The 24397-nt window shown below is 35.1% G+C and overlaps 1 protein-coding gene across 1 annotated transcript in view; it reads left to right on the forward strand.

The window, feature by feature from the left end:
* Positions 1 to 24397, forward strand: part of CNGB3 (cyclic nucleotide gated channel subunit beta 3) — a 150192-nt gene that overhangs the window by 4329 nt on the left and 121466 nt on the right. The window contains exon 3 of the mRNA XM_007461739.1: positions 13128 to 13254. Within this exon, the coding sequence (XP_007461801.1) occupies positions 13128 to 13254 (127 nt within the window). The remainder of the gene's footprint in view (positions 1 to 13127; positions 13255 to 24397) is intronic.

Here is a 24397-nt window from a genome sequence, read left to right on the forward strand (position 1 = left end):
TAGTAACTCATGCCTACACGACTCCCAGGCTCTAAGTGATCTCTTCTGATTAGGACTCTTTCACCCAATCTCTCCCCTTTTCATCCAGCCCCAACAGTATTAGCAGATTACTTTCCATTAATCATTATTTTGATCTCACGTCTCTGTTAGTCTCTTCTAAAGAGCCTTAAGTGCCTCAATATTCCCTGCAGGACAAAATCTAAATTACTTCATCTGACTTGGTAGGATCTAATGAAATCTATTACCAGCTCCTCTCCTATTTCTCCTGAGTATTAACACTACATTATCACTAAGAAAACATAAAAGTGATAGAAGAATCACTAGAACAGAATATGCTACTGTTAAATAATGAAAACATACAATTATTGTTACAAAGCTAGAGTAAATGTTTTTGCTTTTCATCTATTAGACAAAGGTAAATGTATGATAATTTTTACTAGAACAAATTTTGGGGCTGAAGCACAATTGAGTTTTTGCTAGCCAGAATTTCTCTCTCTAAGGAGGAAAAATAAGAAACACATGAAAATTACAAGCAAGATTGTAAATAAAGAAGCAAATCACAAGAAAGGTTGTAAGTAAACAAATTTCTCTATAGGAATATCCCCACAATCAAATACTGAAGAAATGGTCCCATTGTCATTATACTTGACTGCTCTTATTTAAAAGAAAAACAAAGAACCTATGTGAAGAAAATAACAATTTAACAGAGAAATGTAGAATAATCCTGAATAACTGGAGGAAAATAATACGTTCCCAGTTTGGAGGGTAACATTATAAAGATATAGATCTATTTTTGTAAATAATTCATATTTCTATTTTCATGATCTCCTCTCTACCCGCTTTCAACAATATATTTTAAAAAACAAGGGAAGAAAATTCACTTTAGTTTTCTTGATTTTATTTATTTATTTACTTATTTATTTGGAAGTACAGATCTAGGTTTTTATTGTTCTGATTAGAATGTAGAGAATACTTACTGTGTCTATAGAGATCAGCTGGTTTTTTTCACTTTCTTTTGCATTTTCATCTCAGCCAAGAAGACAGCAAAATAGTGTCTTCCAAACAGTCATCATTTACTTACCTGAGGAGAAAGAAAAAGAAAGTAAATGTTCTGCAATGTTTTTCAACATGAATGCAGTTTAATATTACCTCCTAACTGATTACTAAAACTAGGCTCTTCAATTGTTAGATTATCTGATTTAGAATGTTTACAATGATGTATCACTGAAAGAGAAGCATTTAATAATCATAAAGGCTCCATTTCTGATAAAAGTTCACACACATATATTACTTCCACAGACAGTAAGACTCCTATACCAAGAGAATATAATAAAAAAAATGTGTTCTTGACATTTTTTTCCCTCCCACTTCAACAAAAACAAAACATCAACCAAAAGACACCTCTCTTGATTCCACTTCCTCTTTGGCTATTGCCTCATTCCCATATTCTCCTTTAGAGTAAGACTGCTTGAAATAGCTATCTATACATGTAGTCTCTGATTCCTGTTGTCTCTTTCTCTTTTTTATTTTTTTATTGAAGTACAGTTGATTTACAATGTTGTGTTAATTACTGCTGTACAGCAAAGTGACTCAGTTATATATATACACATTCTTTTTCATATTATTTTCCTTTATGGTTTATAAGATATTGAATATAGTTCCCTGTGCTATACAGTAGAACTTTGTTTATCCATTCTATATATGCCAGTTTGTATCTGCTAATCCCAAATTCCCAATCCATCCCTCTCCCATTCCCTCCCCCTTGGCAACCACCAGTCTATTCTCTATGTCCCTGATTCTGTTTCTGTTTCATAGATAGGCTCATTTGTGTCATACTTTAGATTCCACATATAAGTGATATCATATGGCATTTGTCTTTCTCTTTCTGACTTACTTCACTTAGTAAGATAATGTCTAGGTCCCTCCATGTTGCTATAAATGGCATTATTTCGTTCTTTTTATGGCTAATATTCCATTGTATATATGTACCACATCTTCCTTATCCATTCATCTGTCAATGGACATTTAGGTTTTTTTCATGTCTTGGCTATTGTGAATAATGCTATAAACATAGGGGTGCATATATATTTTTGAATTATAGTTTTGTCTGGATATATGCCCAGGAGTGGGATTGCTGAATCAAATGGTAATTCTATTTTTAGTTTGCTGAGGAATCTCCATAATGTTTTGCACAGTGGCTGCACCAACTGACATTCCCACAAATAGTGTAGGAGGGTTCCCTTTTCTCCACACCTTCTCCAGCTCTTGACATCTTTTTACCAACAGCATTATTTAATCTTCAGATTTTTCAAAAGGAGTAGAAGGTTCTTCTGTATATCATATAAGAATTTTCATTGCATACAATGAACTGTTGGTTAACAAATGGAGGTATTGAGGAAGAGAGAAACACCCTACAGTGGAAATCAACTCTGTATATCCAAAGGAAGAAAAAAACACAGAATTGTCAAGATAATTCAAACTATAATTCTGTTTTATTTTGAGTTATTTTAATTTTTTTATTGAAGTATAGTTGATTTACAATGTTGTGTTAGTTGCTGGTATACAGAAAAGTGATACATATTTATACAAAAATACAGAATATTTCATATTCTTTTCCATTATGGTTTATCACAGGATATGGAATATAGTTCCCTGTGCTATACAGTAGGACCTTGTTATATATCAATTTTATATACAGTACTTTATATCTGCTAATCCTGAACACCTAATTTATCCCTCCCACAGCCCTTTACCCCTTTGGTAACCATAAGTTTGTTCTCTACGTCTGTAAGTCTGTTTCTGTTTTGTAAGTAAGTTTATTTATGTCATATTTTAGATTCCACATATAAGTGATACCATACGGTATTTGTCTTTCTCTTTCTGACTTACTTCACTTAGTATGGTAATCTCTAGGTCCCTCCATGTTGCTGCGAATGGCATTATTTCATTCTTTTTTATGGCTGAGCTGTATTCCATTGTGTATATATACCACATCTTCTTTATCCATTCATCTGTAGACATAGTTTGCTTCCATGTCTTGGCTACTGTTAATAGTGTTGCTGTGAACATTAGGGTGTGAATGTATCTTTTTGAATTAGTGTTTTCATTATTTCCAGAATTGCTGGATCATATGATCATACTATTTTTAGCTTTTTAAGGAACCTCCATACTGGTCTCGATAGTGGCTGCATCAATTTACATTCCCACCAACAGTGTAGGAGGGTTTTCCCTTTTCTCTACACCCTCTCCAGCATTTGTTATTTGTAGACTTTTAAATGGTGGTCATTCTAACTGGTGTGAGGTGATACCTCATTGCAGTTTTGATTTTCATTTCTCTAATAATTAACAGTGTTGAGCATCTTTCTGGGTGCCTATTGGCTATCTGTATGCCTTCTTTGGTGAAATGTCTATTTAGGACTTCTGCCCATTTTGTGATTGGGTTGTTTGTTTTTTCATTATTGAGTTGTATGAGCTGTTTGTATATTTTTGAAAATAAGCCCTTGTCAGTCACATTGTTTACAAATATTTTCTCCCAGTCTTGTAGGTTGTCTTTTTGTTTTGTTTATGGTTTCCTTTGCTGTATAAAAGTTTGATTTGGTCCCATTTGTTTATTTTTGTTATTCCTATTGCCTTGGGAGCCTGACCTAAGAAAACATTGGTATGATTTTTGTCAGAGAATGTTTTTCCTATGTTCTATTCTAGGAGTTTTATGGTGTTGTGTCTATATTTAACTCTTTAAGCCATTTTGAGTTTATTTTTGTGCATGGTGTGATGGTATGTTCTAACTTCACTGATTTACATGCAGCTGTCCAAATTTCCCAATATTACTTGCTGAAGAGACTGTCTTTTCTCCAGTGTATACTCTTGTCTCCTTTGTGGAAGATTAATTGATTGTAGGTGTGTGGGTTTATTTCTGGGCTCTCTTCTGTTCCATTGATTCATATGTCTGTTTTTGTACCAATACCACACTGTTTTGATTACTGTAGCTTTGTAGTATTGTCTAAAGTCTGGGAGGGTTATGTCTCCTGCTTTGTTCTTTTTCCTCAAGATTGCTTTGGCAATTCTGGGTCTTTTATGGTTTCATATAAATTTTAGGATTATTTGTTCTAGTTCTGTGAAAAATGTCATGGGTAATTTTATAGGGATCACACTAAATCTGTAGGTTGCTTTGGGTAATATGGCCATTCTAACAGTGTTAATTCTTCCAATCCAAGAGGATGATGTATCTTTCCATTTCTTTAAATCACTTTCAATTTCATTTATCAATGTTTTATAGTTCTCAGCATATAAATCTTTCACCTCCTTGATCAGGTTCATTCCTAAGTACTTTATTTTTTTGATGAGATTTTAATATTATGAGTTATTTTATAATAGTGATGGTTTCAAATCTGTAGTTCTCACATAAAAATGCCACCTTGATGGCATGAAACCAAGAATCACATCTTTGGGATTATAAGTTTATTCTTATTCTTGTTATACTCTATTCAAAGTGTGTTTGTAATCTTAATTTTTCCTGGCTGGTAATAAAAGCTCTTTCATGGATACTTCATTTAATAGAGGAGCTATTTGAGTGGGAAGGAAAAAAAATAGTTTCATTTAAATTTGCAGACTTAGCATGTCTTCAGAAACTTTAATAGGAATAACAGTTATATTTGAGATATTTTGTTTTGAAAAAGCAAAATTATTACTGTTTAAATATAGTCTCTTTTACATGGTTGGTATTTCTGTGTTCTTTACTTTAAAACATGCAGGTGCAATGTCATAATATCTGCAGATGTTGATTTCTGTGAAGTTTGTTGATTTCTGATTATAGAACTCTTATCTTCTGCAGCGCCTGTTTTAATTTATATCTGCCATAGAAATGAAGAACGCAACATATTTTTGACTCAAATAAAGATAACTTACAATCATTTTTCTTAGGCTTCCACTTCACTTATATTACATTAAATGTTTCTTTAAATTAATGTTTTGGTACCAGCATAGGATATGTAAATGACTTACCTAGTGATTTATGATGCCGTAAAGTGACTCTATTTGTGTGGAAGTGGATCAAAGTTAGGTGCCCATAACTAGTATGGCTTGGTAAGCTCAATAATGCCCCTCAAGGTATCCATACCCCAACTCCCCAAACCTATGAATTTGTTACCTTACATGGAAAAAAAATTGCTGATGTGATTATATTAAAGATCTCAAGATGGTAAGATTATTCTGTGTTATCCAGGGGGCCTCAATGTAGTCAAAGGGTCTTTATAAGAAGAAGGCAAAAGGGCCAAAAGCAGAAGAAGGAGATGGGATGATGGGAGCAGAGGTTGGATTGATGCATTCTGAAGATGGGGGAAGGGACCATGAACCAAGGAATGCAGGCAGACTCTACAAGCTGGAAAAGATGAGGAAACAGATTCTCTCCTAAAGCCTCCAGAAGGAATGCAGCTTGTCTTAGACTTCTGACTTACAGAACTGTAAGTGAATAAATCTGTGTTGCTTTAAGCCATTAAATTTGTGGTAATTTGCTACAGAAATAGAAAACTAACATATATGGCTTTAAAATACTCCATACTTTCAAAATCACAATTAAGAAAATGAAATTTTCAGTCCAAACAATCATACAATTAATACTAAAGGCAGTATTTTGTACTAGAAAAAACAGAGTTTGACACCCCTGAATTCAAATTATTACTCTGCTACTTAACTCGTTTTGTGTGACTTTAGTTGGTCAAGATATTTAACATCTCTGACTCTTAGCTTGCTCATGTATAAAATAAGGATAATACTGTCATCACTAGGTTGTGGGTATGAATTTAATTAATATACATAAAGCATTTAGCATCAAGGTTGGTAAATTCCAATGTTGATAGAAATCAGATAGCTTAAACTAGGATCACGTATGCCCTGTCTAAAGAGCCAGAGGTCACTCAGCTGCGACCAGTCGCTGTCATGCAGGGAAGAGGGTTAAGTGCTGCCAGACATTTCATCTTCATTCTAGAGAGACTGAAAATACAAATCTTAACTTGAAATTTCCCAGTATTTAAACGTTGACTTTTTAATGTTTAACTATTCCCTTATTTTACATCATCGAAAGAAAACTGAATTCTTGTCAAATTTAGCCCAAACTACCATTCTGTGGCCTCTAACCAACCACATGCAGGTACTCCATGTAGTTAAAACCTGTGGACATTGACAGCCCTCGACAAGATGTTTTTAGTTAACCTCTTAGTCTTCCCTTCTTTTCCAGTCATGCTCTCCAGCCCAAACTTTGTGTTGCAAACAGACTACAAGTGTGGGGTCCTCCCTGCACCTTCTGACCCAAATAGCTCTCCACAGCCAAGATCCCAGCGTGCCAGGTTCAGCACAGTTCCAGGTTTGCAGAGGCATCCCAGGCCTTGCCAGTCCCCCACCATCTATCCAAACTGACCCAGCCTGCATCTCAGCCAAATCTTAGTCTGAGAGACATCCAGAGAGCTAAAAAACAAACAAACAAAAACTGCTCTAGAGCTAAAACTGCTCTAAAAAATAAATTATATTTTTAAATATAGACAGAAAAAAGGAGGGAAAATCCTAGCTTGTTTAAACAAGAGACTACTCTTTAGTCCTTGGTAGTAACAATTTATTCAACTTAACTTGTCTTATGTAGAATAGGAAAATAGGAAGACTGTCTACTGAAATTTAATTTACAAGTATCAGTAAAGGCTTCCCTATGTAAAAGCAAACAGCTTGACTGGCAGGCATGAGGGGAACTACTATGGCTAATTTTAGCAGTATAGTCCACTTTGTGACTATTGGTCCTATTCACCAGCCAAGGGTTAAAGTGGGAATATAGAAACTACATCAACAAAAAAAATGAATGAAACTTTTAATCAAAATTACTCAAGCATGTTTCTCTACTTCATCCCAAAAGAAAGTCTTATACAGTATACAATTAGAATTATAGAACTCAATAAGAAATATTCATTCAAAACTAATACCTAATGTGATAATACAAAAGAAATGAGAAATGAATAAACTTGGCATGTGAAATTTCTGAAAACTTAGTCTAGAAAAAAGATAAGTAACATGGGCTTTACAGTTTGAAATGATGAAGAAAATTCCCAACCATGCTGAGTTGGCAAGGGACATAGGCATAATCAGGGCACCTTGGGTGGCAAGGGCTCATCGTAAGAAAACTTGTGGATAACTGGAACTGAAAAAGTTTTCAGGGGATGGAAGCAGCTGTAGGAGCTAATTACTGTCTCTGACTCTTGTTCACAGTCAACATGGCTTCATTTCTCAAGACTGTTGTGTTTCTCTCTATATATCTACTCTGGACTGCTCTCTTTCCATCTACTCTTTTCCCAGTCCATATTCCAGAGAGAGCAGTCTACCTGACTTAGATAACAACCATTGTTCCCACGGGGCAGAGTCTTCACGGTGACCATATATATCGGTCACTAGCCAGCATGGATCATTACCTTCTTCAGGTCAGGTGCCCAGCTGTGCGCACAATCAGAAACCATTCCTGAATGTGATACAGCAGAGATGGAGAGAGCAATATCAGCTAAAAGGAGAAGTTAGGCAGAGAAATCATACACTGTTTTAAATATCAAACAGAAGAGGAGACTATGATAAAATACCTCAGTGTCCACTTATTTTTTAAACTAAAAACTTGAGACTCACCAAAGTGGGTGTTTTCACATTTTTTCTTTTTTCTTTTTTTTTTTTTTTTGGATAAAATGCCTTTTTTTTTGCAGTTTGCATGATTTAAATATATTTGCATAATTCAATTACATCAAACTCTGTGTTTTTAGTCTTCTTTCTGCTAAAGAATGTATCTGATTTGTAGGAAATCGCATTCTGCTTTCCTGGCCCCTGTAACTCTTTTAAGTAAATAGAAGTTCCTGTATGCCCCACATACATCAATGCTGTGTAGATCTGAAGGAGTTAATGTATATTTTTGGAAAAAAAAGATCATTTTAATTTGCCCTAGTCTGGCTGGTGGAACGCTTTGTATTTATATTGCATTTTTCTCAAATGGAGTCTTTATCTACTCCTCACAGAAATCCCCATGACAAAAGTATTCCTCATTTTATGGATGAGGAAACTGTTACAGAAAAGCGACTTATCCAGAGTCACCCAGAGAATTAGTGGTTAGGATTAGAGCTCTCTCTTCGGTAGCCAGCACCAGTAACTCACCACATTCCTTAATACCTGTATGTGAAATGCATTTTCTAGATGAATTAATCCCAACAAAAGGTCTCTGAAACCAATCATGCCATTGAGAAAGGACAGGATTCCTTGATCCTGACACAGTACCAAAGTTACCTTAGATGGATCTGTATTCTTTTTGCTTTACAGTTATTCATTTCTTTACTTGTGATGATATACCTTAAAGCAAAATCTGCCTAAATGTAAAAATTCCTTCAGGACTTTTTAGCATGTTAGGGCTGCCTGGAGGAACTCTAACCTCTGACTAGGTTCAAGGATCCCATCCTAGCTCTCTTGGCACAGGCTTCTGCCTGTACACCTCCAGCAATGGGGTTTTTGCTGCCTCACAAAAATGTATGTTTCAGAGTTAGACAAGTTGAGTTGTTAGAATGTTTGGGGTTTTGTTTGTTTTTCTGTTTTGTAAATCCCATTGATGGATCCCTCTTATGCCTTCTGGAATACATGAAATAATTTTATTTTCCTGTCTACGTAACAGCCCTTCAAAGAATTGCAAATAACTGCTACGTTGCTAGTTAGTCTTCAATACCTTAGCTAAAGAACATAAGTTCCTCAACTATTCTTCTAATAGGATGGTTTCCAGAACTCTCACCTACTCTGATTCCTTCTAGATTTTTATAGATTGCATGAGCACTTCTTAGTATAAAGTACTCCATTTTTCTATGCTATGGCATTTAAGGCACTCCATCAGATTCCATTGTGTATGCACTGCTACAATATTTGTCAACTTCCTCCATGTCATTTGACAATCTACAAAGATGTAATAAAATTTCAAGTGTGATCAAGGTGCTGTAATTAAAATCATTCTAAGAAAACATATATTCTAGCAACTACAAAATTAATCACAAGCTGAGTCAAAAATACAATCTTGGGTGCCAGAAAATAATCATTAATCATACAATTCTTAAACTGTGTTATTCATTTTTAACTCCAAATGTTCATTCATTAAGATGAAAATAATAGTATCATTTATGCATCTAGTAAAAGTACTCAGACTTAGTCTTTATTAATTCATCTAACATCTAGCACTCAGGTATTGTTGGTGTCTAATAAAAGGAGATTTGTTTCTGAGCCAGAGCCCACAATGTATTTGGTGTTTTAAGAATTAGAAATTTAACTAAGTGATATCATCACCTGCACAAGGTATTCCAACCAATGAAAGCATTTTTAGGTCTTCTTTTTACATTCATCCAAAAAAGGGGCAATTGAACCAATGCCTAATTAACAACCTTATTCCCAAATTAATTTCTTTCTTTGAATCCCTCCTTTTCCAGCAATTATTTAGTGACACTGATAAAATGTGGAAGGTTAATGGCTTTCTGTATCAATTATTTCCTCTCTTAAAGAGGAAAGCATGTGTTTCACACCTGTGCAGGCCTCTACCATGTGCAGTACCAGGGGGTCAAACAGTCTGAAAGTGTATTACAGAGGCCCAGAGTGAGATGCTGCCAGGCTGGAGACAGAATCAGCCAGGTGTGTGGAGAGCAAACTCAGTACTCACTCTTGCACATTCAATAAAAGCAACCATATCAGAACACTTTGATACCTGCCACGGGCACACATTCCAGGTCAGAATTTGACCAAGTGCACTGATGTGATCTGGCAATTGCTACACAATGTGCAAAGAGCACAGTTGGCAGAAAGACTTATTCTATTCATTTGGGCAGCTGCAAAAAAGGGAATCCTGCTGTCCATGTGTGAAGCTGGGAAGTACCATGCGCAGTTCACAAAACTTTACCCAGATACCAAAGGAAGATTTGCCATGTATTTTAGATTTCTCTTTCATGATGAGGATGATACAAACAATCTGACCATCTGTTCCCACAAACAAATAATATGCTGCATGGATTAAAGACACCCATACTGACTATAGTTGATGGAGGTCCTTTTGTTTTAAGTCCTCATGGGTATTTTTTCAAGTTGTTCTGCCTTGAATCCAAGAATGGAAATAACTGGTTTCTCATCTTCATGGGAGTTTTTAACTTCATGGGAGAATCACAGATTGGAATCTGCCTACCAGAATCACCTAATTCTGAAAGTGTTAGTGTTCAACTTTTTAAATTGCTTTGCCTCACTCTTCTACATTGCCTTTGTCCTGAGGGATATGAAGCTTTTGCGTCAGAGCTTGGCAACTCTCCTGATTACCTCTCAGATCCTTAACCAAATTGTAGAATCTCTTCTTTCTTACTGGTTCCAAAAGAAGCAGCATGTGCAGGTGAAGAGGAAGGTGCAGGTTTTAAAGGCAGACATCGATGCTACATTATATGAACAGGTCGTTCTGGAAAAGGAAATGGGAACTTACTTGGGCACCTTTGATGATTACTTAGAGTTATTCCTGCAGTTTGGTTATGTGAGCCTTTTCTCCTGTGTTTATCCACTGGCAGCTGCCTTCGCTGTGCTAAATAATCTCACTGAAGTTAATTCAGTTGCCTTAAAAGTGTGCAGGGTCTTCAAACGCCCATTCTCAGAACCTTCAGCCAATATTTGTGTATGGCAAGTAATTATTTGAGAAAAAATTATTTCTTAAAAAAAACCAAAATGAGGCATTGTGATTTTAAAAAAAAGCTATGATAGAAGATTTATTTTATAATAAAATGCTTATCCACAAAGCAAATTAGGCTATAATTAACTTCTAAAATAGCCTAGATTTGTCATAATAGAGCATCATTTTAGAAGGGCTTGGTAATGTCTAGAGGAGACCTGGTAAGGTGTGAAGATCTACTTAAAGTTAGTTTAATCCAAATGTTATGAGAATAAACAAAGATTACTTATCAGAATGGAAGAAAAGAACTATTGCAAAACAATTGGTCATGTAATTGGTACTAGCAGAAAAGTAACACAGCAAATGTAATACCTATGCTGTGGCTTGAATGAGAGATGGAAGAGGATGAAGCAGCTTATACTCATGTGCCTCTATAAGAAACAGTCACTAAAAGCCTCTTAAGGAATACTCTGTTTTACAGATTCTGCCAGTTTTATATTCAGGAGGGTTTTTTCTTTTACTCATTTTTTCATGCTCTATTTAAATCCTAATATTCTTTTGGGGACAGGTGTCCCTAGAAATGTATACATGCACAAAATGGCTCATTTTTTTTGGTCAGACTCCTTTAAGGAGCTCATGTTAACCCTAGATCTTCTCCATGGAAAAAATGCATATACAGCATACAGTCTCAAGGGTTCCAATCCATGATTGTACAGGACATCCATGGCCAGAGGTTAAGAACTCTCTGCTTTAAAATATCGTACAGTGATTGCCCCCAATATTTGTAGATATAGGAAAAAGATTTGACTATCACTTTCTTAGGCAGCAATACAGGGAACAATGTCAAAAATCTGAAAAGTGATTGGGGGGGGTAGATAAAAGAAATGGAAAAATATAGCTTGATCCAAATACACAGGGAAAATTCTCTCATTTCTATCAAAATCCTCTTAGTAAAAAATGACATATGGAAAGTGTGTGTTTCCTATCTTCCAGCCAAAATTAGTATAATTCCAAAATAAAGGTAGATAAGAGATGCAAAATGAAGAAAACTGTCTTGGGAAATTCAGGGGTTTATTCTTTCTTATTCATAAATTTTTTTAAATGGTAAGTAATGACTTGACTTTATGATTCACTTTATTCTTGAAACATGTTCCTGAAAAGTTCAGTATATTGAAAACTTTTAGATGGATCATAGAAATTTTCATATTAAAGGACTTGTATGGTGAAAACTTTTGTAAAGTAAGTGATCATCCCCTGATTTATCAGTTTTGTAAGCCCAGACTTTCGATACTATGTTGGCTTAAGGTTTAAAAATTATAATGTACTACAATAAAATAAGAATTATGATTTGGGCCTTCATTTCAACTTTCTAAGCACAGTACATCCAATTAAAAATAAATTAGAAACTGTGGATAATGGATTAAATTGTGTTCAGTTCATGGTATTTCTTTGCTCCCTCTGTATTTTCTTTTTATATTAATTAATTTATTTTCATTAAAGTCTTCTCTAAAATCCAAATATTTAGCAGTGAATTGATTATTCTCTGGGTAAATTACAATTTAAACTATATTAATTGGAAATTGTATTTGTAGGTTTGAAGGAAAAAATTGAATCCTTGTACTGAAAATGAAGCTAGTACGTATTAGTTTGCATTGCTTCTTCAGAAAAGATATCACAGCTGAAGATGATCAAAGGAAAAATAAAGATTTTTATCAAAAAACAAAATTAGAATGCAAAATTTGAAAATAATGTCAATGACATCATTTCTGCCTATTTTATTTTTCTGAATTTTATGATGCATCAATTTCAGCCATAAATTATACTTTAGCAGAGTCAAAAATGCCTTATGAATAATGGCTCCTTATTAATCTCAGCCTTGCTAATGTCAAAAAGAAATATACCATGTGAAACTTTTGTTGCACAATACACCAAATTTAAGCATATTTTTTCATCAGTGTGAAGGTGTCTGCAGGTTAACTCCTCCTGCATAAGGTCATACTTTGTTTAGAGGAATCCTAGGGGAGGTGTTCCTGAGAAAACTATTCTGGAAAAACAAGCAGCATCTCTGTAACTTATGTTGCCCAATATAGCTGTATTAAGAGTGGCATATAGGGATTTCCCTGGTGGCACCGTGGTTGGGAATTCGCCTGCCAATGCAGGGGACAGGGGTTCAGTCCCTGGTCCACAAAGATCCCACATGCCGTGGAGCAGCTAACCCCATGTGCCACAACTACTGAAGCCCGCGTACCTAGAGCCCATGCTCTGTAACAAGAGAAGCCACCAAAATGAGAAGCCCGCGCAGGGCAACGGAGAGTAGCCCTTGCTTGCACAACTAGAGAAAGCCTGCTCACAGCAACAAAGACCCAATGCGGCCAAAAATAAATTAATTAATTATTTTTTTTTAAAGTGGCATATATTCTTCTATCTATATGTTGTTTCTTTCCCATAGATAAAATCTGTGAGAAAAATACACTTGAAGACAAGACCACAAACCCTGACTCTAAAAATCCAGCAGAATCAACTGGAACAAAGCCAGAGCAGAAGGAAATGGGGAATGGGAACGAAGGCCTGGTCAGGTGAGAACTCAATAAAACACATAATACTGCACTCAAAAATTCAAACACCCATCCCCCACTTTAGCTGAGCAAAGGTCGGAGAACTACAATAGTCACATAACACAAGGGACCTGGGCCGGAACTAAAAGGTTGTTTCTGTCCAGTTCATTGTTCCTTACCAGCCTGCCATGGCCACTAACCAGGATCTCTAGGCAGCCATTTGTCCATAGGCCATAGCACACCAACAAAAACATTGTAGTCACATGTCTGAGTCATTAGTATCAGCTTGAAAACAGCTTACATATTTACTAGGCATGAATTTTTTAAAAAGGACTTGAAGAGAATGTATGATTCTTCTCTGAATTCATCAAGAAATGGCTATTCCAATTCTGTAAACATTTTATTGTTCCAGAAGATTGATTATTATTTCCTTTCATCTGCTAAAGAAAGTGTGGTATAATAACCAAGAATAATTACAGAAGCAGATAATCTTTTTGCCACTGAAGGAATACAGTTATATAAATACTTCCTACAAAATTACTGGAAATATCACAAAGGAGATGGCAATGTCAGTGTGAATCAGTGAATCCACAATAAAACCCAACGAGAAGCTCCTTCATTTGGCCACTTCTTAGCATGTTTATGTGCCTGCTGATCCAATTTGAATTGCTTGACTATAGTTAATGTAATTGCGATAAGTGTACTCTTCTTATTTAATAGGCAAGAAGAGTTGTCATTTATAAAGAAGTTAAAAGTACCTATTTCTCCCCCTGACCCCCCATTCCCACTTCTCTCTCAGCAGCTCTACTGTATTAAACTGTGTGCTGCCAATAGGTGTCACCATGATAATCTAGGACCAATTAGGTTAGCACAATAGGCATCAGAAAGAGTTGAACAATAGGCATCAGAAAGTGCATTTTCAATAAGCATATATTTGACTATATATGAAAATAAACACAAGCTCACTCTACTGCACATACAAAAAGAAAAAAAGTTTGACAAAAATTAAGGCTGACATATTATTTAGGCAGAGGGAAGGTACTTAAACTCTGAAGTAAAGATTAGACTCTCACAACTGGGGTAAGTAATTATATTATTTCTATAACTGTTGGTGTTTACAGATGATTTACAGTCCTGTTAGTGAGTCATTAGTGAGTCCTGTTAGTGAGTCCTGTTAGTGAGTCATTGTTATCTTTACTCCACAGATAAGCAGCCAAGGCACAAAAAGGTTAATTAGTTTGCCTGTAATCATAGGTCAGCTCTGCCAAGATCAGACTGCAAAAGACTCAGATCCCTGAGTGGAAATTTTTCCTCGCACCCACCAATACACTCATTTTTAATCAACATCTTAACCTTCTGAACTGATCTCTCTTTCTAGCATTTATTTTAGTATATTTAATTTTTTGTAACAACCAGGGTGATACACAGGTTTTCAAAGGACTGAAGTGGAAGCCATAACTAACATTTTTAGGGATGTATTCTTCTTAAGCCAGTATAGTACTTTCACTCTTCTGAAATATGAAAATGCAAACATTTCAATTACGCAGAAAATGGGTCATAGCTCAAAAACACAAAACTCCTTGACACAGCCTTGTATACTTCCCACCTGTTTTACTTTGTCTTCCCCAACACACAGTTCCTTCCCTGTAGTCCCATCTCCCTGTTCCAGTCATACCTGTCCTATTTCAGACTCTTGTACTCATGAATTGATTATTCTCTGGAATGTCTGATTATTCATTTTGCAATATAGGTAGCAAAGTCACTTGAGAATTATTGAAAAACTGAGTAGACCCAAGTTAGTTTAAAGCTCTGGCTTTATGGCTGGCCACACTTCTCCTCAAGATTGAGGGAGAACCAGCTGTATTGATGGAGCAACTTAAAAGGGTCACTGGAAGTTCCAGTGTCACTTTTGACTAATATTACTGGGAATCTTAATTTCCAGTACCATGGAGGACTTACCAAAGCCTTTCTGTTTTGATTTCATGGGTATTAGTGGTACCACATCTTGAATCCTAGAGAGCAGAGTTTCTATACATAACTAGAAAATATCAATGATAAAATAACTTTCTATTAAAAGTGTTATTTCACAATACTCTCAATGAGTAAAGATGATTTTGGTATTTGCAGTTATTAAAAATCAACAGTTTTAAACTTGGGCAAGGCCAGGTTTTAAAAAGCTCTTTCTCCTTGAAAAACATTAAGGATTTGATTGACTGCAGTCACTAAATACAGATGCTGTGTGAGCGACTGATTCTCACTTCAACTTTTTGAAGTAACAAAAAAAGTTAATTATTAATAAATAAAATTTAAAGGTAGATTTTTTATTCTAAGTGCATTTACATTATCCTCTGACCTGAGCCATGGCTTGAATAGGAATTATGTGTTTAGGATGATCAACATCATCCTATTGTATTGGGGAGAATGCATGCTGTGGATTTTGCAGTCTCTGTGTGTGAAGTGCAGTGTGATATTATTGATTATGCCTTTAGTTTCTGTCACACTCAACAGAAGACAGGCAGAGGTAGATACCAGGAGAACCAACAGGATATAGATATAGATAGATATAGATAGATATCACAACAGGATATATTTTTTTAAAAACGATTTTATATATATAAAGAGATTTATTATAAGGAGTTGGCTCACATGATTGTGGAGGCTGGGAAGTTCCTAAGATCTCCAGTCAGCGAGCTAGAGACCCAAGAGAGCCAATGATATAGTTCCAGTCTGAGGCTGCAAGTCTCAGAATCAGGAGGACTGATGGTATTAATTCCAGTGTGAAAGCTGCAAGCTGAAGACCCAAGAAGAGGCAATGTTTCGGTTCAAGTTTGAAGGCAGGAAGAGCTCATGTCCCTGCCCAGTCAGGCAGGAGGAATCCCTCTCACTCATGGGAGGGTCAGCCTTTTTGTTCTATTCAGGCAGGCTTTCAACTGATTGGATGATGACCACTTACATTAGAGAGGGCAATCGGTTTTACTTAGTGTACAGATTCAAATGTTAATGTCATCCAAAAGCACCCTCACAGACACACCTAGAATAGTTTTTTGTTTTTTGTTTTTTGTGTTTTTTTACATATCTGTTGTATTTTATTGCTTTGGCACAAAGACTATTGCAAAGTGCACACAGAAAGATTAGCTATGATGTAATTTTCAGTTAAAATGAGTTTCTGCTTATAACATAGACAATTTCTAGAGGGCATTAAAAAAACAATTATATGAGTCATGTAAAAGCATTTAACTTTTTAAAAAATATCTTTATTGGAGTATAATTGCTTTACAATGTTGTGTTAGTTTCTGTTGTACAACAAAGTGAATCAGCTATAAGTATACATATATCCCAAATCCCCTCCCTCTTGAGCCTCCCTCCCATCCTCCCTATCCCCTCCCTCTAGGTGGTCACAAAGTACTGAGCTGATCTCCCTATACTATGCAGCAGCTTCCCACTAGCCATCCATTTTACATTTGGTAGTGTATATATGTCAGTGCTACTCTCTCACTTCATCCCAACTTCCCTTTCCTCCCTTGTGTCCTCAAGTCCATTCCCTACAACTGCGTCTTTATCCCTGCCCTGTCACTAGGTTCATCAGTACCGTTTTTTAGATTCCATATATGTGCTTTAGCATACGGTATTTGTTTTTCTCTTTCTGACTTACTTCACTCTGTATGACAGACTCTAGGTCCATCCACCTCACTACAAATAACTCAATTTCGTTCCTTTTTATGGCTGAGTAATATTCCATTGTATATATGTGCCACATCTTCTTTATCCATTCATCTGTCGATGGACACTTAGGTTGCTTCCATGTCCTGGCTATTATAAATAGTGCTGCAATGAATATTGTGGTTCATGTACCTTTTTGAATTATGGTTTTCTCAGAGTATATGCCCAGTAGTGGGATTGCTGGGTCATGTGGTAGTTCTATTTGTAGTTTTTTAAGGAACCTCCATACTGTTCTCCATAGTGGCGGTATCAATTTACATTCCCACCAACAGTGCAAGAGGGTTCCCTTTTCTCCACAGCCTCTCCAGAATTTACTGTTTGCAGATTTTTTGATGATGCCATTCTGACCAGTGTCAGGTGATACCTCACTGTGGTTTTGATTTGCATTTCTCTAATGATTAGTGATGTTGAGCATCCTTTCATGTGTTTGTTGGCAATCTGTATGTCTTCTGTGGAAAAATGTCTATTTAGGTCTTCTGCCCATTTTTGGATTGGGTTGTTTGTTTTTCTGATATTGAGCTGCATGAGCCCAGAATAGCTTTTGACCAAATACCTGGGGACCCTGTGGCCCAGTCAAGTTGACACATAAAATCAATTACCACACCACCTCCATTACTCACATAAAGGAACTGAAAGTTTTTCTGATGCTAAAATGCAATCTTTTCTCACCATTTCACAGTCCTCTCATCTCACCTGCAATGGACTGAATGTTTGTGTTCCCTCAAAATTCACGTTTTGAAGCCCTAACCCCCAATGTGGCATTATCAGAAGATGGGATCTTTAGGAGGTGGACCCCATCATGCATGGAGTTTTTGCCCTTATAAAGAGAACCTAGAGAACTCTCTTGTCCTCTTTCCACCATGTGAAAATACAGCAAGAATCCTGCAAAACAAGACAGCTCTCACCAGAACCCAGTTCTGCTGGCACAGTGATCTCAGACTTCCAACTTCCAGAATGATGAGAAATGAATTTCTGTTGTTTATATGCCACCAGTCCATTGTATTTGTTATAGCAGTCTGAACAAGTAAGACATCACCCAACCCAGCCTTACCCAAAACTCTAACATAGAGCCTCAGTACCCTTGGGCATACATAATAATGACCTTCTTCTTCATCATGCCACATAACAGAAATTCTAATGTTAACTATTTACAAAGTTGGGCATCCTGTTTATAAAATATTCCCTTGTCTCAAATATTGGTTTGTAAGGATACAAGAGTATGGTTATATGCCTAAGCCAAATTCACATGTTATGTCTATTTAGCTCTTTATATAAACACAAAAAGAAGGGGTCAGTAAAGTTGACATTATTATTATTATAAAGATGTGAATTTCATAAAACAAAATCACTTCTGTGATTCTGTGATTTTTTTTCATCCAACTCTCAATAAGATTCTAAATAGAACCTAAAACTAATTTTCTGGCCACAGTAATAATACTTATCTCAAATACATGTCAGCCGAGGAGGAGATTTCTTTTCAGGATATCTAAGTATTACATATCCACATTTCTGACTGGAATCCATTTGTGTTAAACTAGATTATTTATTTATATATTTATTTATTCTTTTTTCATATCCTTTCAGAATGTTCTCTAAGTTGTTTATCCAGGGGAAAAATATTCTTTGCACATCTTCCCAGAAAAAAGCAACCAATTCATTATCTTGTCAGATGAATCATTTAGCTTCTGAAAGACATGGGGTTCAGCCCTGGAAAGTCCCATTGATGCCATTTGCCCATTACCGAGAAAAACAGCCTGTTTCTGGCATTCCATCCCAGCACATTCTTATTTTTTAATATAAAAAAGTGCATTTTGATGGACACTAATGAATAGCAAGCAAAAGATGTGTTTTGCCTGGAAATGTCAAATAGCTTTGTCTGAAAAGGAGACAGAGTTGAACGCCTGATAAGTGGTTAAATGATGAACAAGCCAGTGAAAAGTTCAATGCCCATGACTGGGGTGCACTGCAAGACTGACTTTTACAGTTATAGTATATGGCTTTTCATCACCGTTGCTACCCATAATGCCAAGAAGGAAGGTTATTTCTATGAATAGTCTTCTTTGTTCATAATAGCAATCAGTCACTATTTGGGTGGTTTTAAAATAGGCAGTCATATCACAGCAGGACTAATGAGAGAAGAATAGAATTCAGAATCTTATCAGCACTCATAAACACTGATGTGTATTATCTTATAGCTAGAAAAAGCAAGAATCACTGCCGTAAAGATGCTTTAAAATCCATATGTGACTTTATAGCTGAAATAGAAAAGGAATGTCAGCTATCAAGTTTATAAAAATAAAATACTATTTATACTATAATAATTTATAAGCATGTAAAAAAATAAAATCAGCTACACATGTGCTAATTCTGTGGGATGCATAATAAAAAATGATGCACTATTATTTGTAGCCCCAAATTAGAATTTTCCTCTATGGTAAGCAATACTTTTATAATTAGGCATTGCAAACACTTTTAACAACAGATTGGCATCTCATTTTAATAATTATTGCTAACTTATATTTCTAGCAATATGGCAGACTAAACATTTGTAGAAAACTCTTTGGGGAGAATGTAACTTAAACTACTAGGTAAAATATAAAACCTACATTTGAATGCATGCCTGAGCTAGTGAAAAATAACTTCTACTGATAGAAAGTTTTAAGAACTGGTGTTTGCCCTGAGGATTTTTCCAAACTCTACAGCCTAGATCTGAGTTGAAATGTGTCATTAGTGAAACAAAACCTGGGATTAAACTGGATGCAAAAAACAGGTTGGAAACTCTTTCATAAAACTAGGATTCCACAGGGTAACCCACTGGAGGGTAAACTACTTCTCAGAGGGAAACAGCTTGAGTAATACTTGCCTTTGTCCTGGCTTTGAGTGGGAAAAATGGAAGAAATTTAAAATTGGGGGCGAGGCAGGGGTGTGGAATGAAGGAAGAGAGGACAGAGGAGGGAAGGGGCAGAGAAGAAAGGAAAGGGGAGAAGAAGAAGGGGAAGAAAAAAAATTCTTAGCCATAAGCCAATATTCAAATAGACCTAGAACCAGAATTCTTATACTATGTATATTCTGAATAAAAAATGAGGCTAAAAAATTTAAAACAATTAAATTTGAGAGCCCAGACATCTGCCAAAAACCAACACAATCTGGAAGAAAACAAACTTTAAAACCACATCTCAAAATATCCCTATTGATAAAGTTTCAATTAACATGAACTCACAGTCAAAAATTACTAAACACATGAGGAAATAAATTGCTGTGAACAAAACAGAAACAAAAAACTGCAGAATCAGACTCTTGAAAACCTACAGATGATGAAATTATCAAAAACAGTATTCTGTATAAGTATGTGATGTATATTAAAAGAAATAAATAGAAGATTGAAAATGAGATAAGAAACAACAAACCAGAAATTGTCAGAATTGACAAGGTATTTCTGCAAGTTAACTGAGAAGAACATCTAGAAATGAAAAATATAATCTCTAAAATTAAAAGTCAGTGAGCTAGACAGCAGATTAGACAGAGTTGAAGAGTTAGCAAAGTGGATGACAAATCTGAAGAAATCACCCCAACTTCCACCATAAAGAAAAAAGATGGAGAATATGAGAGATTAAAATTAAGAAGTGTGGAGGAAAGTATGAAAAGGTACAAAATGCATATAATCAGAATTCCAGAAAAAGATAATAAATAGAATGGTGGAGAATCAATATTCAAAGAGATAATACGATTGATAAAAGGTAGTAGTCCTCAAATTCAGTAAGGCAAATAAATCCAAATCAGCATAAATAAAATGAATTAGCCCTAAATATATTCTAATAAAACTTAAAAGTACAAAACACAAAAGAAAAAGATTTTTTTAATTAGCCAGAAAGTAAATACAGACCACATAAAATAGGAGAAGTAAACTAACAAACATCTGACTTCTCAACAGTAACAATGGAAACTAGTAAACAGTAGAATGGCATTATCAAGATTCTAAAAGTAATAGTCAACCTGGAATTCTATACCAGGTGAAATTATTGTTCAAAAAAGAGGGTAAAGTGTAGATATTTTCAGTCAAGCAAAACTGAAGGGAGCTTAGAAGTTTTTTAACGTATACTTCAGGAAAAGAAAAATTATCTGAGGAGGAAAGACTCAAATTGGGGTAGTCAGGGATCAGTCAGAGAAAAAGAATTTATTTTAAATATTTCAATGAGAAGTAATTAAATACAAGGAATTCTGTAGTTTAAAAATTTTTGTAAGAGGTAGGAGAGCAAAGTTCAAGGGTGGAGACTGCAACACAGAAATTAGAAAAGTGCAGAAAGTAGCTTCCAAAGCCACAGCTGCCCCTTAATTTCAAAGCTGGAGATAGGCAATAGAATATAAAAGTCTGAAGAAGGTTCAGAAGATCTGCTGCTTCTAAGGAAGTATGCTCTGGTCTTCTGCCAGATGACAACTGAATTTTGCCTTCCTTTTAACTTTCAAATCACCTACAAATGTGTCTCATTGGTGGAACTGAAATCAGAACCCTCCTGGCAAGGGATTCTTAAAAATAAGGTTCCCAGGATTTCAGCCACTGCAATAACATGGGAAAGTGTAAAAAGGAACAGAAATGCCACTGATTGCAAATAGACAATCCAGCACAGAGATTCAAGAAGAAATGAGTGGAGAAAATGGCAAGCATGTGGATAAATAGAAATAAACATTAACACCATGAAATAATTATAATAATGTCTAAATTGAGGGTAAAATGTGAGATGGAACTAAACTATTCCCCCTACTGTAGGGCGACTGGCATAAAAAAGAATTAAGAATTTGATCAATGTTAGAACTTCTTAATTAAACATGCATGTTAAAATATATTTGAAGGACACTAATTTAATTAAAATAGAGTATTTAACCTCCATACACTAAATGTATATGATTTTAATATAATAAGATGATAGACGAGAGACAGAGAGAGCACGGAACAATTCTGTTAATTACAAAATGAAACTGATGATTCCATGCTCCTAGATGGGTGATTTTAAAATGTTTCTTTTTGTTTTTTCATAGACTTAACATTTAAAAATTCATTAAGGATATATTATATTTGAACAACACAACTGACAATTTAAATCTGAAAGAAATTTAGAGAACCCTTATATCCAGTAACTGAAGAAAAAACAGTTATTTCAAGTTTACTTAGAACATTACAAAAATTAGAACATCACAAGAGCTTAATACATTTTACCATGTAAAACAAAAAAAGCAAACAAACAAGGTACACTGTAAAATCTCCCAGGAGCTCTTTAAAAATACAAATGTTTGTGTTCTACCCCCAGTGATACTGGTTTCATTGGTCTGGGGTGGATTCTAGGCCTTAGTGTGTCTGAAAATCACTCCTCAAGCGATTCCAAGGTCCATCCAGGATAGAGAACCATTTCACTAGGAGTGACCATTTCATAAATTGAGACCTAAAGTAGGTCTTAATAAATTTTAAAGATTTCACATTGAATATATTTCTAATCACAATGCAATAAAGTTAGAAGTTAATATTTTTAAACTAAATTTTTGAAAAATCTCACATAATTAAAATTTAAATCACACTTTTAAGTGGCCCTTGGGTCAACAAATACATCATTAGTGAAATTAGAAAATATTCAGAAAGGAAACACAATGAAAATATTGCACACCAAACTTATAGAATAATAAAGATACTAACAGGTTTTTTTTTTTTCTTTTCCTTTTTTTTTTTAACTAGAAAAGTTGGTTATAAAATTTCTTCGAAGAACAAACAAGCAAACATAGAGAGGAAAACGCTGAAAATTGAGTTTTTAGAGTAATGTAGGTGGTATAAGTCCTACCAAATATTAAAACCTATTTAAAAACCTTTGTAATAAAAAAAAAAAGTGTGGCATTGGCACATGAATAGCTAAACTGATAGTATAGAGAATACAGAAATAGACCTAACTGCATATAAAAATGTAGTGTATGATAAAGTTGGCATCTAAAATCAGTACAAAAATTGTAGATTTAAATAAGTGGTATTAGAGTAACTGGATAGCCATATAGAAAGAAAGTAAAATTGGATCTGTCCCTCATGCAGCACACAAGGATAAATTCCCAATGAATCAGAGATTTAAATGTAAAATAGTGAAACAGCACAAGTACTAGGAAAAGAGGTTCAAATCCCTTCATAACCTGTCAAGGTACATTAATCCCCAAATTCAAAATTCAGAAGCAGAAAAGCAAGAGCTTAATACATTTTACTACATAAAACAAAAACAAAGCAAACAAACAAAAAACTTTTCATTACAAAAAAAATTATAAGCAAAAAAAAAAAAAGAGACAAAATAAGCAAAATATCCAGGTATGAAAATTCTCACTGCTATTTTCTTTGGGGATTGATTATTTTATTTGGGGATTAACAGACATTTAAATTTTTTCATTAAGATACTTTACAACTGTTAATGACTCAATCAAGTTGATATCTTTGTGATATGTTACTACCACAATTTTATTTTCCTCTTTCTAAAATTTAATACCAGAAGTACAATGTACTTACCTAATAGCATAGAGCAAAACCACTATGTCATGTAATCCCAGGAGTAAAATAATAATCCTGACAATACAGTGCAATCTGAAAGTCCACCTTGACCTCAAAAAAAAGTAATTATTAGTAGTGTATATATATGCATATATTATATATAATATAATATTCACACTTTATGTATACATTATTCATATACATATAATATATGAGTATATTTGGGGACAAATTACCTGCTAAAGTCTCCACCTGTGCTTTCTACTCTTAAAAGTCATTAATATTGTGCCAGAAATTATATGTGACACATGAAGATGAAACAGACCAGTATCAGAAACATCAAAAGTGATTTACTAGTAGGCAGTTAGACATGAGTCAGCAGACAGAAGACAAAAATTTTATGAATATGCGTAGTTGCCTTGAGAGAGGAACGAGCCTACAGACACAGTTTGTGACCCTATTTAAATCACTTCTGACATGTCAGTTGCCTGTTGCCATAGAAAACCAGAGCAGACAGAATTTGTGTCTACTTTCTTTTTTGGGGGGGGGGGGCATAGAGAGAAGGAAAATAGACAAATTTTGTATTATTTTATGGCACCTAAATTGTGACTTCTAAAAAAAATAGATCTACTTATTTACCTAATACAGTGAAGGGAACCATAGAATAATTGGTGGATTTTTTGAAAGTTTTTAAAAATTATGCAAGTGGACAAATTCAGATTACTATGAGGCAGGCAAATAATACCCATGTATAAAGCACACGGGATATGGAAACAACAGAGCGAGCAAGATGATAAGAGACAGGGGCTTCCCTGGTGGCGCAGTGGTTGAGAGTCCGCCTGCCAATGCAGGGGTCACAGATTCGTGCCCCGATCCGGGAAGATCCCACATGCCGCGGAGCGGCTGGGCCCGTGAGCCATGGCCGCTGAGCCTGCG

Source organism: Lipotes vexillifer, unplaced genomic scaffold (genome assembly GCF_000442215.2).
Source record: "Lipotes vexillifer unplaced genomic scaffold, Lipotes_vexillifer_v1.1 scaffold163, whole genome shotgun sequence".
Lineage (NCBI taxonomy): Eukaryota > Metazoa > Chordata > Mammalia > Artiodactyla > Lipotidae > Lipotes > Lipotes vexillifer.